The sequence below is a fragment of the Pocillopora damicornis genome, chromosome 11 (genome assembly GCF_964200805.1).
Source record: "Pocillopora damicornis chromosome 11, jaPocDami1.2, whole genome shotgun sequence".
Taxonomy (NCBI): domain Eukaryota; kingdom Metazoa; phylum Cnidaria; class Anthozoa; order Scleractinia; family Pocilloporidae; genus Pocillopora; species Pocillopora damicornis.
Window position 1 is genome coordinate 7,077,041 of NC_142680.1, and position 13,274 is coordinate 7,090,314.

The 13,274-nt window shown below is 36.3% G+C and overlaps 2 protein-coding genes and 1 long non-coding RNA gene across 4 annotated transcripts in view; all 3 read left to right on the plus strand.

Annotated features, from left to right (window-relative positions):
• The window catches only part of LOC113677156 (uncharacterized), a 31,751-nt gene extending 26,686 nt beyond the window's left edge, over window positions 1–5,065 (plus strand). For both annotated transcript variants that reach the window (XM_089187507.1, XM_089187506.1), the window contains 3 exons: window positions 777–950; window positions 1,667–1,828; window positions 4,694–5,065. In XM_089187507.1, the coding sequence (XP_089043633.1) occupies window positions 777–950; window positions 1,667–1,828; window positions 4,694–4,882 (525 nt within the window). In that variant the 3' untranslated portion in view covers window positions 4,883–5,065. The remainder of the gene's footprint in view (window positions 1–776; window positions 951–1,666; window positions 1,829–4,693) is intronic.
• Window positions 5,066–6,086: 1,021 nt separating this feature from the next.
• Window positions 6,087–10,805, plus strand: LOC149037247 (disintegrin and metalloproteinase domain-containing protein 8-like). Its single transcript, XM_089187512.1, has 5 exons — window positions 6,087–7,017; window positions 8,192–8,280; window positions 8,556–8,632; window positions 9,627–9,693; window positions 10,567–10,805. Exons 2-5 carry the CDS (start codon window positions 8,194–8,196, stop codon window positions 10,657–10,659), a joined length of 324 nt encoding a protein of 107 aa, XP_089043638.1. The 5' UTR covers window positions 6,087–7,017; window positions 8,192–8,193; the 3' UTR covers window positions 10,660–10,805.
• An 8-nt stretch (window positions 10,806–10,813) lies between these two features.
• Window positions 10,814–12,557, plus strand: LOC149037248 (uncharacterized). Its single transcript, XR_016181117.1, has 2 exons — window positions 10,814–11,512; window positions 12,274–12,557. It is a non-coding gene; the product is annotated as an uncharacterized LOC149037248 (long non-coding RNA).
• Window positions 12,558–13,274: the final 717 nt, after the last annotated feature.

Below are 13,274 nucleotides of genomic sequence, written 5' to 3' on the forward strand. Positions count from 1 at the left end.
TGCAAAGTACAAAGTTGAATTTAAAGTGTGTAACAAAGTGCTGATTGGACAAAACAAACAATAGAAACAGAACAATGTATGCAGTTACAAGGAAAGTTTTAAATCAACAGGATATAGTTGAAGATTAACTGTAGGTTGCTCCCATTGAATGATTAACAAAATGTCGTATGTTTTCTCAAATTCGTGACTTATCTGCTGCTACCCAGACCTTTTGGCAAGTTTATTTGACGATTCCTTTAGCCATGTGCATTTAAACAATTAGCTCTCAGAAATGTTGCATGTGTAACCTCTTGCAATTTCAGTTGTTAGATTGCAAACAGGTGATAAGAATACACTAGGTCATCAGCTATACTGTCGACTGCTATTTTTCCATGACACCTAATTCTTTACCTTGAAATGTATGGCAGTCAGTATTGTGAATTTCGTACAGGATCTTGGAAGTTAAGTTGCTTTTATCAGCAAGTATTGTTGACAAGTGGACTTGGAACGAAAAAATTGTATCTCAGTGGTCGCTTTTCAAGAAGCATTCCTTCTTCGCTTCTAAGCCAATGAATTTTTACCGAAAATCTGGCGGAATAGGAAATTGTGGGATAGATAAGCAGACACGTTAAACATTCTTATCTACAATCTTTTTTTGGACCAAATGATCCAGTCTAGCATAGAAAGTCGCATTCCTAGCCTTTTTAATTTAATAGGGCTTATGTAGCCTTCGGCAATATTACAAGTTTTCTTCTTTTCGATCTCGCACTAACATTTTGCTGTTCATAATTTGAAAGACTTTGGCCGAAAATCAAGCGAATGGCAGCTACTTGTATGAAGTACTTCAGAAAGATAATAGTGCTCACGTGGTGAAGATCAATAACAGCCCGAGGCAGGGTGAGACTCAGTATGGATACGTTTTTTTTGACAAATCTGCCCGTACCTTGGGTCCAGTAGGGAGCGTCGAAAAGGTAAAACTTGTTATAGTGTGGTCTAGCTTAGATAGGAGTAAAAACGGAGTTGGTTTAACGAGACTAACAGAGAGGTCGAAATTCGCGAATATATGGAGCGTCTCCTTTTGCTAAAAGAAAAGAAAGACTTTAAACGTTCCTCTTCAGAAAGGCATTTCATTTGTGTTTTTTTCGTAAAGCTTGTTAGTTAGTCCTGATTGTTCCTTTGATGTAAAATATATATGCATCGTTCATAACCTTTTTGATGAAAAAAAGGAAAGGCAGATTTATTTCATATATATAGCAGAATGCGACGTTATTGAAACTTGAGTTATATATATATATATATATATATATATATATATATTAAGTATAAACTAAAACTGTGGATAGCATTGAAGGCGCGCTCTAATTGGCTACTCATCCTTTGCCATTCACCTCCAAAGAAATCGCGCCGGATTTGCGACAGAAATAATTGTAATCGTTTCTTGAATAAATTATTTAAAAGTATATTTTTTCTGCGATTTTGCTTCAGTGTCGGTGGTTAGCAGTGGATATTTACCTCGCCGCTTCCCGGCTCGGTAAATAACCACCACTAACCACCTCCATTTCGGTGCATTAATATATTTGTTTTCAGTTTATGTAAAGGAAATTCCTTTTGATGATTTCTGGACGTGAAATGGTTTTTGTATAAATATCGATTGATCTGAGGTTTCTTCTGATATTTTATTTCACAGGATCCTTGTATTGTGATGGTGGAAGAAGCGGATGACAATACCTTGCACATAGCAGTCTCTTATCCAAATCTAAATTTCAACATTACCAAGACTTTGGATTCTGCCTCTCAGATCACTGCGCAAGAAAGGTTTTATTCTGTTAGCACGCCAGTTGACATAGAGGTAACGGAAAACTAATATTCCTTCTTTTTTACCCCTTTTTTGAGAATACTGTTAGTCCTTGCAGTCTGATTGGCTGTTAGTTGTTTGATTATCTACAAATGACACAACTTTTTTTGCTCAAGATTGTACCTTTTTAACTCGTGAATTGCGCGCATGCGCAAGAGCGAGTTATAGATACGATGTGGGGAATACCATTCGCTCGCTCGCTCGCTCGCTCGATTGGTCGATTCCTGTAAACTTTTTTTAGATTTTAGGCTTTTAAGTGCATTTGATAGTTTTTGGCGAGCAATAAACAGACGAAATGGCGACCTTTGTTGCTAAGAATAGTGGTGGGGTGAAAAAGAAGCCAATGATAATCTTAAAAGAGTTTTTTTTTTCGTTTTAGTTTCAACAAGCGGCGCCAGCGACTGGCAGGCATACAGGATTCACACTGAAATAACAGAACAACCTTCGTTTTTCATAAAATTGTAATTTACAATCCTTGAACTTGAAAACAATCCGAAGATTCATTGAAAATATCACTTACTGCGAAGCGCTCGGAGTTTACAGATGTTCAAAAGCTTTTTCTGTTATGGCGTGAGATTGAGGACAAAATTGATCATTACGTTTCGTCGCGTGTGTTTTTCCTGTGTGAAGCAAAGGAAGATGCCGGCGACTGACGAAATAACAAGTTAACACGAAAATCAAATAACACCTAAACAAACAATTTTAGCTACCGATTTTCAGTGAATTTTTAAAGAACAATTTTCTTTTAAGTTTCACGACAATTTGAAGATTCAACATACATACAACGTACTAAAATGCGAAAGTTACACACCACAAAATTGATAAATAGGCGTGAAATGAAATTCTATCTTGTTATTGATTATACGTTGCCTAGCACGTGACTTAAATCTTCCCAGGCGAAGGTCCAAAATGACGGTGGCAGGCTTGGCTTAGTTATATCACTCAAAACTCGTTCCCGTTTGTCTCATTTGATAAAGAGGAAATCGTTAATGTTTTCATTAAGACAGTATTGCCTTGATTTTCTAATATTTACAACGAAAGACAGTAAATTTCACTTTTCACCCACATTTACTTCCAACCTTTTCTTTTCAATTCACGAGTTTGCTCACAGAGCACTTTGATTCTCCGCCAGTGGGGATGGAACTCTAAATCAAAAAAGCTGAATAAATTTTCAGGCTTTTTTGAGACAACGATCACTTCAGAGAAAATTGAAAATGAAAAAAAGCCATTTTTGGGAATTTTGTAACTTTATCGCCATTTCTTGCTTTTTTTCTAACGTCTCGAGTATAAGTAAATTATTGGTACCGAACAAGATCAGTATTGGGACAATTAAATTGTGAGTTAACGAAATGGAAATGTAGAACTTTGTTTGGTTGTGACTTTCATCCTTAATGTCGACCAAATGCACGCAAAGGGCAGCATTCCGTACACTGTACACAAAAACACTAGAGTTATGTTTAGGATATAAAGTGGTTCATGTAATTCCTGATGATATATGATAAAGATAAATAAGTTATTATTATTATTAGTTATTATTAGTTATTATTATTATTAGTTATTATTATTATTAGCTATTATTATTATTATAATAATTATTATTATTATAAATTATGTTTAGGATATAAAGTGGTTCGTGTAATACCTGATGATGTATGATAAAGATAAATAAGTTAATTGATATTTGATAAAAGAGGATCATTTTTCTAAATTCTTGATAATATGAGATGATGTATGAAGTAATTTAGTTAAAGACTGATATTTTTCGGATGAAGCTTTATTTACTATAAAATAACATTGAACCGAATTCCTAAATGATTTCTAGCGTAATGAATATCTTAACCCAACATTTTACGCGGAAAAAATTAAGAATTTATGCTTAAGAAATTTATGGCTAGCTCCTCTAACCTTTGGTCTGGAAGAGATTTATTGATGACATCTTTTCACCGAGGGACATTTCTATGAAAGAAGCTTACAATTTTGTTGACTTCGCCAATGTGTTCCACCTCACAAACAGGTTTACTTGTGAAAACGTAACCTCGCAACAATCACAAAAATCAACGAGGCGGTTAAAAGCAAACTAGAAGGCAATTTGCATATGATCAGTTTAACTTACTCCTAAAAACGGCAATCGCGTAGATGGAGGATAAATTACAGATATTGCTTGTGGTTTATGATTAAAAGAGAAATTAAAACTGTGAATTAACAGAGGCAGCGAATTCGGCATGTTAGAAGCGGACATGTAAAGAACTCGAACGCAGCGAACTCGACGAGTAGCGAAACCGGCCCTAAGCTTCAGTTTATTATCCTAAAAAAATTATTAGGGTAATAATAATGACCAATTAGAAAGAATGTGTTTGTCACTCGAAACCTGTGAAAAGTCAAAAGAAACCGAAGTAAACGAACCTAACTGCGACCACTTAGATTGTGATTTAGATTGATTTTCTTTTTGATCTGAGTGATTTAGAAGGAGGAATGAGTTTTCGGGACCTTAACAGAACAGTAAAATAGTAGCAAAGCAATTCATAATTACGCTCGTCTCTCAGAACAATTTTCTATTGAGTTTTGAAAGTAACCCGGAATTGCATCGGGTTTGCTTTACTTTGATTTGTGATTGGTTCAGAAAACTCGCGCCACTCTCTCAACCAATCAGATACAAAACGATTCGATCGCCGCGTTTTCCCGCGCTTTTGGCGGTTTGCTTGCATTTTATTTTGAGTTCTGATTGGCACTCCAGGATATTTTTCTTTCTTCCGATTGTCCGCTGTAATTACTTTACTTTGGTTCAACAACGCTCAATCCAAAAGCTCTCCAAAAGAACGGCTCTAGATCTTAACTTCCAATATGAATAACTTATCTCAGGTGGGAGTCAACGGTACGGTGAATGTAGCAACTGGAGATGTGAGAGTAAACGGAGAGATTGTCCCAGACGCCGATAAAACAAATTATGTGATGGTGATACCAATATCTGACGGCGCAGTTAAAGGGAATGCCATCGTGTTCAAGCAGCTGTCCATGGGGTTCACCACAGAAGTCACACTTACTCGATGATGGCCTTGGTGGCATATGCATTTTCTTCCTTTAGATTGATAATAAAACTCTTTGAATGAATAAAACGATGTCAAGCGAAGTTAAATTTGCTAAAGAGTTGTAGAGGGCTTGTCACAGAAATGTAAAGCTGAATAGTAGAATGGAAACCAAAAAATAAAGGTTTGACCAAAACCAAAAAATAAAGTTTCTCTGTGATTTATAAACCGATAATACACTTTAAAATGTCTAAATCTTATCCTTGAATACTTTTAACACTCAAAGGCAATGCTAAGAGTAATCTTTAAGGGGGACTGGTGCGTGGCATTGAAAATAACGACCGTGTGGGAGACTTTACTGTGGAACGTGACTGCGACATGAAAGGTCACGGGATACGCAAGGTGGCTGGAAACAATTTTTGAGTCCTGCCAGTTACATTTAAAGCGCTCAAAAACCTCAAACTTTCCCTATTCGCAGTTAAACCAATTTCACCCTTGTGTTGACTAAAGGATTGAAGTTTGACATAGTGGGCGCCACTATTGTGCTAATGTTATGGGCAATAATTTTAAAGAGCTCTTAAGGACTGTCTCAGAAAATCCTTGATAGACTTTCTCACAACTTTAGGATTTTCTTTCTTGAGAGGAGGTCTCGCCTTGGAGCGAATTTTAAAAAATTAGTTGGTGGCCAGAGCATGGGAAAGCTGTTTCCAGCCACCTTCAGGCGATAACGGCTGAACTCTTTCCCCCCCCCCCCCCTTAATCTTAACCGCGTGTATGGATGCGTGCGTGTCTGTATGAATGTGCGGAAGGGGAACTTACCACAGCGAAAACAGTTCGCTATTCGAAGGCAGTCTTACTGTATCGTTTCAAAAAGCTACAGTTCCTTTCATTTCCGATGTGAAATCACGAAGAAGTTTTGTACCCTAGCCTTTTGTTTCGGCCGATGCTTATCATCCCTTTTTGTAAAAATCTCCAATCTTATTGGCCATGTAAGTGAAGGGGTAGGTGCCGTTATTCATCACTTGTTTAAGTTCATCAACTCAAAAAAGCTTTTGTTTCAGGTGGCGCAGCGCTGTATACTTAATTTGCAGCTGCCTCTGTTTGCGTGAATACGAGCCCGCTGATACACGTGATAAGTAAGCGGTATGGTCCACATCACGTATGGCCGCGAAAATTCGAAAGTGTCACCCCCCCGCCCCCCCCCTCCCCCTCCCCCTCTCTCTTTCTTTCCTGTCACATCCTTTAAAAAAATCCGAACTACGCCCTTAAATTGACAGTACAAAAAGATATCTGAATCCGCAAAAAATCGCTTTTATGTGATAAATCTCCCAACCGAGATTAAAGAAGTTGAATCTCAGCCGATTGCCATCCCTTGTAGTAAACGAGGTAGACACCCTCGTTTGGCCATCCTCCTTTGGGATGAAAACAAAAGTTAGTTTTCCAATTCTTCATTGCATTATGGGGAAAACTCTGAAATACAAAGTAAATACATAATATTTAAAAAAATTAAAATAATGGAGAACCAAACATTGACCAGTTTTGAAATAGAGAGAACTCTTTGCAAATGAGTCAAAAACACTTTGCTCGTCTATAACGTGGCTTTATGACTAGGTGCTGTTCATATAATGATGTACAAGACCATTTTTGGGGCCACACGGGAAGAGACTTTGGTTTGCTAGGAGTTTGTTTAAATATAAAGCTGAGAAGTAACATCTCAGCGTGCTATTGGGATCACATCTTTGTTAGAATTATCGAGAGGTTCGCAAGTTTTTGTTGGTTCATCAGATAAAGTCAAAGTAAAGGTGAAAGTTTTTCGAAAGGAGCGTAAGAATGATAAAAATGAGCTTTTCTTACTAGGTATTTGTCAAAATTGCACCGACGCGGAAATAAATCAAGCCCGTGTTTTTTCAAAAAATGTCACTTGCGATTGTTAGCTAAATGTATACAGCGATGGAAAAATAACATCCGGCTTTGTAAGATGTCTTTGTTTCACACTTTGAACTTGAAAAGCTAAATCAACAAAAACACATGTTTTGACCTCCATGCTAACATTAGTTTTCGTTGTGTCTTATTCTGGCGTCATATATGGCTGAAATACAGCTATTACACAAGGCTGGACCAGCAAAGTGTAGTTTGGCTCTGAAAGAAAGAAGTTTGCAGGTAGGGCATAACTTATGTCTTATGGGACTTTTTAAATTTACCTGGTATTATTTAAACAAATGTTGATTTTGTCTTCTTAATAAATGTTTTGGATGTCTTTTTATGTCAACAATATCTTTTTTTTTAACCTCTAATGTTTTAAAAGTAAATGTAATATTTCAGCTGCGAAAGCCTTCATTAAATGTCCCTTGAGGCCATATTTACAATAAAAGGAAAAAGGATGTCAATGTGTATTTGTAACTTTCCAGTTTTTATCGGTTTTACGATTAAAACTATACTATCAGCATTGAAACTGAAGGGATTTGTTCATGGATGGTTAAAAAATCTTGTCTAAATTTTTAATTAAAGTTTAGATGAGCCGCAAACTATGGTTTTCATCAAATCACGACTTGATAGCGATTACTGCTATTCTTAAAATTAATAATTAAAGGTTACATCGAGGATCCTGAGAATTATGAAAAAAATCCAATCTTCAATTTATAACTGACAAATTTGTAACGTATTGCCAGTATCAGCTGTGGGTGAAAAAAAGAAACTTGTAATGGAGTTTTTGTTTTGAAGGCCGATAGATGAGTGTTAATGTGATGGAGCTGTAAGAAATTTTAATCGAGGTGTTATCAATAAAAAGAACATTTTATTTAGGAAAAACTGTCCACTTTTAGCGGAAAAAGGAATGCAAAACATGAATTTTTCATGATGTTTTCGTTGTGATTTATCTAAAAACAAATATCACCCGAGCGAAAATCATTTTCTTGTTAACCCTATAAACAAACTCAGCAGTGACAACGTCGACAATGAGAACAATGACACGGCAAAAGCCTTTTATATTTTTTGTAAATACCGACTTTAAAAGAAATACAAGCTTTTAATTGGCTATGCTAAGAGACGGCCATGGTTAAAAACTTGACAGAACATATTTATTTCTGTGATATGTAATATCTAACCTTAACTAGAGGAAGATGAAAATTGGCGTCTGGTTGATCATCAGCACATTGTGGTTGCTTTTGCACTACGCAAGCTCCCAGTTTGCAATTAAGTTTCCTATTTTTTCCTTGAAAGAGATATAATGATGATATCGAAGCGTTATGCGGTTTATGAATTCTGTATTATTGGCTTTCTTTTCCCTTTTTCATTTTTTTTTTAATTCTCTAACAAAGAAAATTTGGAATTGCAGACATGGCCTATCAAAGCGACTATCACATCAAATTCCCGGAACGCGTTGATGGCAGGCGGGAAAAAAGGGATTTGTCAACATCTGAAAAGGTTTTTTTAATTTTTGTGCTTATGGCGAAGCCAAGCAACTAGCAGAAAAGCAGAATTTAAATTTATATATATATATATATATATATATATATATATATATATACTGATTTCTTTTTAAATGCATTTTTAACGCGGAACGGAACAATTTTTGATTTAAAACGTTCTTCTAGGAATTAATTCCACTTTTGGCTCCTATAAATCACTGTCGTCAACCAAGATTAACTGTTAATTATGCCAGCTCGGCAGACCTGGATGATGATGTTACTTTGTTTCAGGGAGGTCACGTGGATGACGCCTCCTATCGACTGAATACCGCTGACAAGGACTGGACCCTAGATATAAAACGAAATAAGTATGTTTGGTTTCATCATACAACTGACTTTTGACTAAAGTCTACTAATTTTCTCTGTTTAAGGGGAAATTGTTTGCATGTTGTAGGTTCACTTAAGCATTGATAAAAAAAAACCTGATCATTTCCGTCTTGTAAGTGTTCTGGTTATCTCTTTTACCCGGTAAAGAGACTTCGTGACTTCAACCACTAATGGGATATTAGCAAGAAATGCTAACCAGTAACCAGGTTTTTCCCTCTTTCTTGATAAGAGATGCAGAATCAAACGTTACAAAAAGTGACACTGGTCTCTAAAATCCAATTATTGCTGGTTTTCAGTGTCACGCCATTCAAAATAGATCAAAATAAAAAATAAAAACCGTTCAATCGATTTAGTCTAGAATCTGGAAATAGAAAGAAGCTAGATATGTAAAGACTCTCGCCAAGATTCAGGTCACAGCAATTTTTCTTACGGAAGATATGAGGAGAAACGTTTTTGCCAAATTTATAGAGATTTGTATGGAGCCGCCATGCTGGTGCCCACCTAGATGGGCACCAACATGGCGGCCGGAAACCAGCAGAAACATCTGTCCCTGAGTTTTGCTACAAAAGCGTGAATTTATCTCTCTAAGAACTCATAAACGTAACAATAATACTTTATTCTAATACAAGAACTGTTCAGATAGCTGAATTTCCCTAAATAAGTCACCTTTTAAACCAACATAACAGCTCTCTTGCTCGTCATGTAAAGGCCACGTCACGCAAAAGCTTAGAAATTCAAGAGTAGTCTATCACTAAACCAAGAACCCATTTGGAGTGAAAATTTGTCTGAATATTAGTTTTTAGCTGCTCTAATACATCATGAAAATAAAATCTCAGGAGGATCAATAGTTCTGAAGTCTGAAATTTAGTGACGTCACGTGAAAACCAGCAATTGGGTTATGATTAATTTATTTTTCTTCTTATTCTTTGTGATAGAGATAACGAGTCGTTTTGTTTTTCTTTGTTCATCTGATAGAGATCTTGTTTCTCCATCATTTATCGTTCGCACATTTGCTAGTGATAGTTCAGAAGTTATTCAAGAGGTAATTTGTAAAAAAACTAAGATTTTTTTAGCATTTTTCAGAGCATTGTTAAATCAAGTGTCGAAAGTAATCTGAGATTGCATTGTTTTTTCTATATTTCGCTCTGTGAGTGGTCTAGAAAACTAGCGCCACCGTGTCAACCAATCAGATGCACTCCTTGTTGGCTCAAAAGTTTTTATTATAAGTTTGTTTATCCTCATGAATATGCAATTCGACTTAAATTGGCATTAGCATGTTAAAAAAGTTTACCACAGGAATACCAGCAAACCAAGCTACCTGGCAACCAAATGTGGTGCATGACGACTGGCTTTTGAAAAGTTTAAAGCTGTTGCCTGAGATTTAGAGTTTTACATTCCCTAACTGCCACCACTCCCTCCTTCCACTGTTGATCTGTGAATGCATATATGCATAATCTCTAGAGTTTGATGATTTGGTTTTATCAAGTGAGTTGATAATGTAAACTGGCCACCGTTAAGTGTTTAGCAGTTTCTAAGGTACATTGGCCAATTTAAATTATCAACTCAGTTGATAAAACCAAATTGCCCATGGCCCCACAGTTTTTATGTAATCTTACCCTTTTCATTTCTAAAATTTTTCGGTTTATACCCAAATCCTAACGCGAATGTTAAGGATGAAGAGGCCCCACACGAAATTAAAGTGACCAACTCATATTTACTAAGCTGCGTTTTGTATGGTGCATAATCACTGTGTTGTCTTTTATCTATTAGCAAATTGTTTTTCACAAGAGAATCGCCGACGAAATCTATCGTGGACATATAAAGTTTTTTCTGTCCGCGTTTAAGTTATTAAATGCTACACTCGTTAACCCGGTTCACCTTGAACATTTTGTATCTTTTTTTAAATCTTTTTCAGGGAGGTCCTGGTCATTGTCATTATCAAGGGTCCATCCGAGGCCTAGCAGATTCAACCGTTGTGTTAAACACTTGTTCAGGACTGAGGTATTAAAAAAGCCCTCATTCATGAAAAATATTCCCGAGGTGCCTCGTAAAAATAGCTCAGCTTGTTACGCGATTTACTGAAACGCTGAGACAAACCGATAAAATAGTTGGGTAGTGTAATCGTCTCGATCGGTATGGCGTGTGAAAGAACTGTTCTCATGCACATGGCTTTATTGTTATTAAAGGCAAAATGTTTAATTTTGTTTCCAGTTGTAGGAAAAACGTTTCTTGAATAGGGTTGGGAAACATACAAACCAGTGGAAAAATTGAGAGCCAAATTAAGACTTTCAACAAAAGTCACTACAAGAATTCAGTAACTCTGTGGTACTTTTGGAAATTATGATTAAAAAGTCCTCCTTAAACATTTGAGGAAATTGAAACAGTAACAGATAATGGATAATGTTAATTTATCGTTAATGATTGTGGCAACAATGCAAACAGGTATTTGGGGTGAAATCGTTTGTATTGCTTTGGCTTTGCGTTTACAGATTAATATTAACCTCATAAAACTCTCACTTATTTAGTTTAAAGCTAATTTGTTTTGTTTCCACAGTTAGTCCAACTGCCGCAACTCCTCTTAAGTCATACGGTCTGGATCTTTGTCTCACGCCATCAAACCAGTCTTGCTCGCCAAATGACAACGACCGCTTAATATAAAGACCTGGAGGTCTGTGTTCAGAAAGTCGTTTCCAATTAACACTTAATGCAGACGGGGTGTTACGTCATAATTGCAGTGGTAAAGTAGTGTGTCCTGAAAATGGCGGCACTGGAGAACATGAAAGGCCAGAAATAGTTTCACAGTCTCCATGTGTTTGAGTTTGTGAGTGATTTGCGTACAGTTGAAGAAGTTCAAAAACGAGGTAGTGATGACATGTCCCGGAGTACGTATTGTAGAACTGTTTTTAGAAGTTTTAAATTTAAATTTTCCAAGGCATTGTAAGTCGCAGTTGAAAATTTTTAAAGAAGTATTATTTATCACTTTTTATTACTTATTTATTACTTTTATCTGTTTTTTAATCATTTTCATTTATTAGTTATTATTGTTATTATTATTCATCATTAATTTCCGGCTGTTCATTACAGTTCTTTTACTATAGGGTTTCCAAATCCCTTTTGAAGCTTTATGGCATGGGAAAAATTATGTCTAGAAGCATTTTTTGAGCAAAAAAAGAAAAGGCAGATCTATTTTATATACATTGCAGAATGCAAAGTTATTGAAACTTGAGTTGATTGGCTGTCAGTAGTTTGATTATTTACAGAGACACAATTTTTTTGAACAAGATTGTACCTTTATCACCGCCAGTGGGGATGGAACTCAAAATCAAAAAAGTTAAATTAACTTCAAGACTTCTTTTTTAACGATCATTTCAGAGAAAATTAAAGATGAAAAAAGCCTTTTTTGCGAATTTTATAATTTTATCGCCGATTCTTTGTTTTTTTTTAACGTCCTGTGGATAAGTAAATTATTGGTACTGAACAAGATCCAGTATTAGGGCAATTAAATTGTGACATAACAAAACAGAGTTAATCAAATGGAAATGTAGAACTTTGTCTGGCACTGACTTTCTCTCCAAACGAAAGGCTCTAGGATTTAACCTCCAATATGAATAATTTATCTCAGGTGAGAGTCAGCGGTTCGGTGAATGTAGCAACTGGAGATGTGAGAGTAAATGAAGAGGTTGTCCCAGACGCCGATAAAACAAATCACGTGATGGTGAGACCAAAATCACGCGGCGCAACTACAGGGCGTACCATCGTGTTTAAACAGCTGTCCAAAGGGTTCAACAAAGATGTAAAACTTAATCGATAGTTGCCTTGATGGCATATACATTTTTCTTCCTCTGGACTGATAATAAAACTCCCTGAATGAATAAAACGATGCCGAGCGAAGTTAAATTTGCTAAAGAGTTGTAGAGTGCTTGTCACATAAATGTAAAGCTGAATAGTAGAATGGAAACCAAAAAATTCAAAAGAGGTAAGACTCTCAACGCTTGCAAAGACTTAGTATCTTTCGACGTTGTTTCGCTCTTCACTAAAATCCCAGTTGATTTTGCCGTTAAGGTTGCGGAGGAGAGACTCGGAGAGGATGCCTCCCAAGGACGAAGAACTTCTTTGCCTGTGGAGGATATTATTAATCTGCTGTCTTTTTGCCTCAAAACCACGCAATTTGCATACAACGGCACCTACTATCAACAGGGTTTTAATAAAGCTATGGGTTCGCCCGTCTCTGCTGTCATTGCCAACACGGTAATGGAAGACGTAGAAACCGAAATTTTTGCGGATCATGGCCGCTAAAACATTGAAAAATCCGTATCGTTCACAGACAGTGACGTTTAAACTTTCTTAGAAAAGGAAGAAAACTAAAATACGGAAAGAAAAACCGAAAGTTACGTATTCAGTGGCTTTGGTAATGGCATTTCTCGCGACTGAGAACGAAAATCGACTGCTGGAAGACTTGCCATAGGTCGATTTTGGCCGTGTACCTAAAAGATTTCTTCTGTCGGTAAGGACCAAGTCAATAGTCAATAACTGAGAGTTTTGTGTATCGAAAATTACGCCCATCGCTTGTTTTTGTATTGTTTGAACGCTTTTTTCATCTTGCCAACGCCAACGCACTTTACG

What these genes read in the sequence shown, in the direction of transcription:
- LOC149037247 (XM_089187512.1), top strand. Translation starts at nt 8,194, where the DNA reads ATGGCCTATCAAAGCGACTATCACATCAAATTCCCGGAACGCGTTGAT. An exon ending in ATTTGTCAACATCTGAAAAG is followed by an intron (nt 8,281 to 8,555) that starts GTTTTTTTAATT and finishes ACTTTGTTTCAG; the next exon opens with GGAGGTCACGTGGATGACGC. An exon ending in GTTCAGAAGTTATTCAAGAG is followed by an intron (nt 9,694 to 10,566) that starts GTAATTTGTAAA and finishes AATCTTTTTCAG; the next exon opens with GGAGGTCCTGGTCATTGTCA.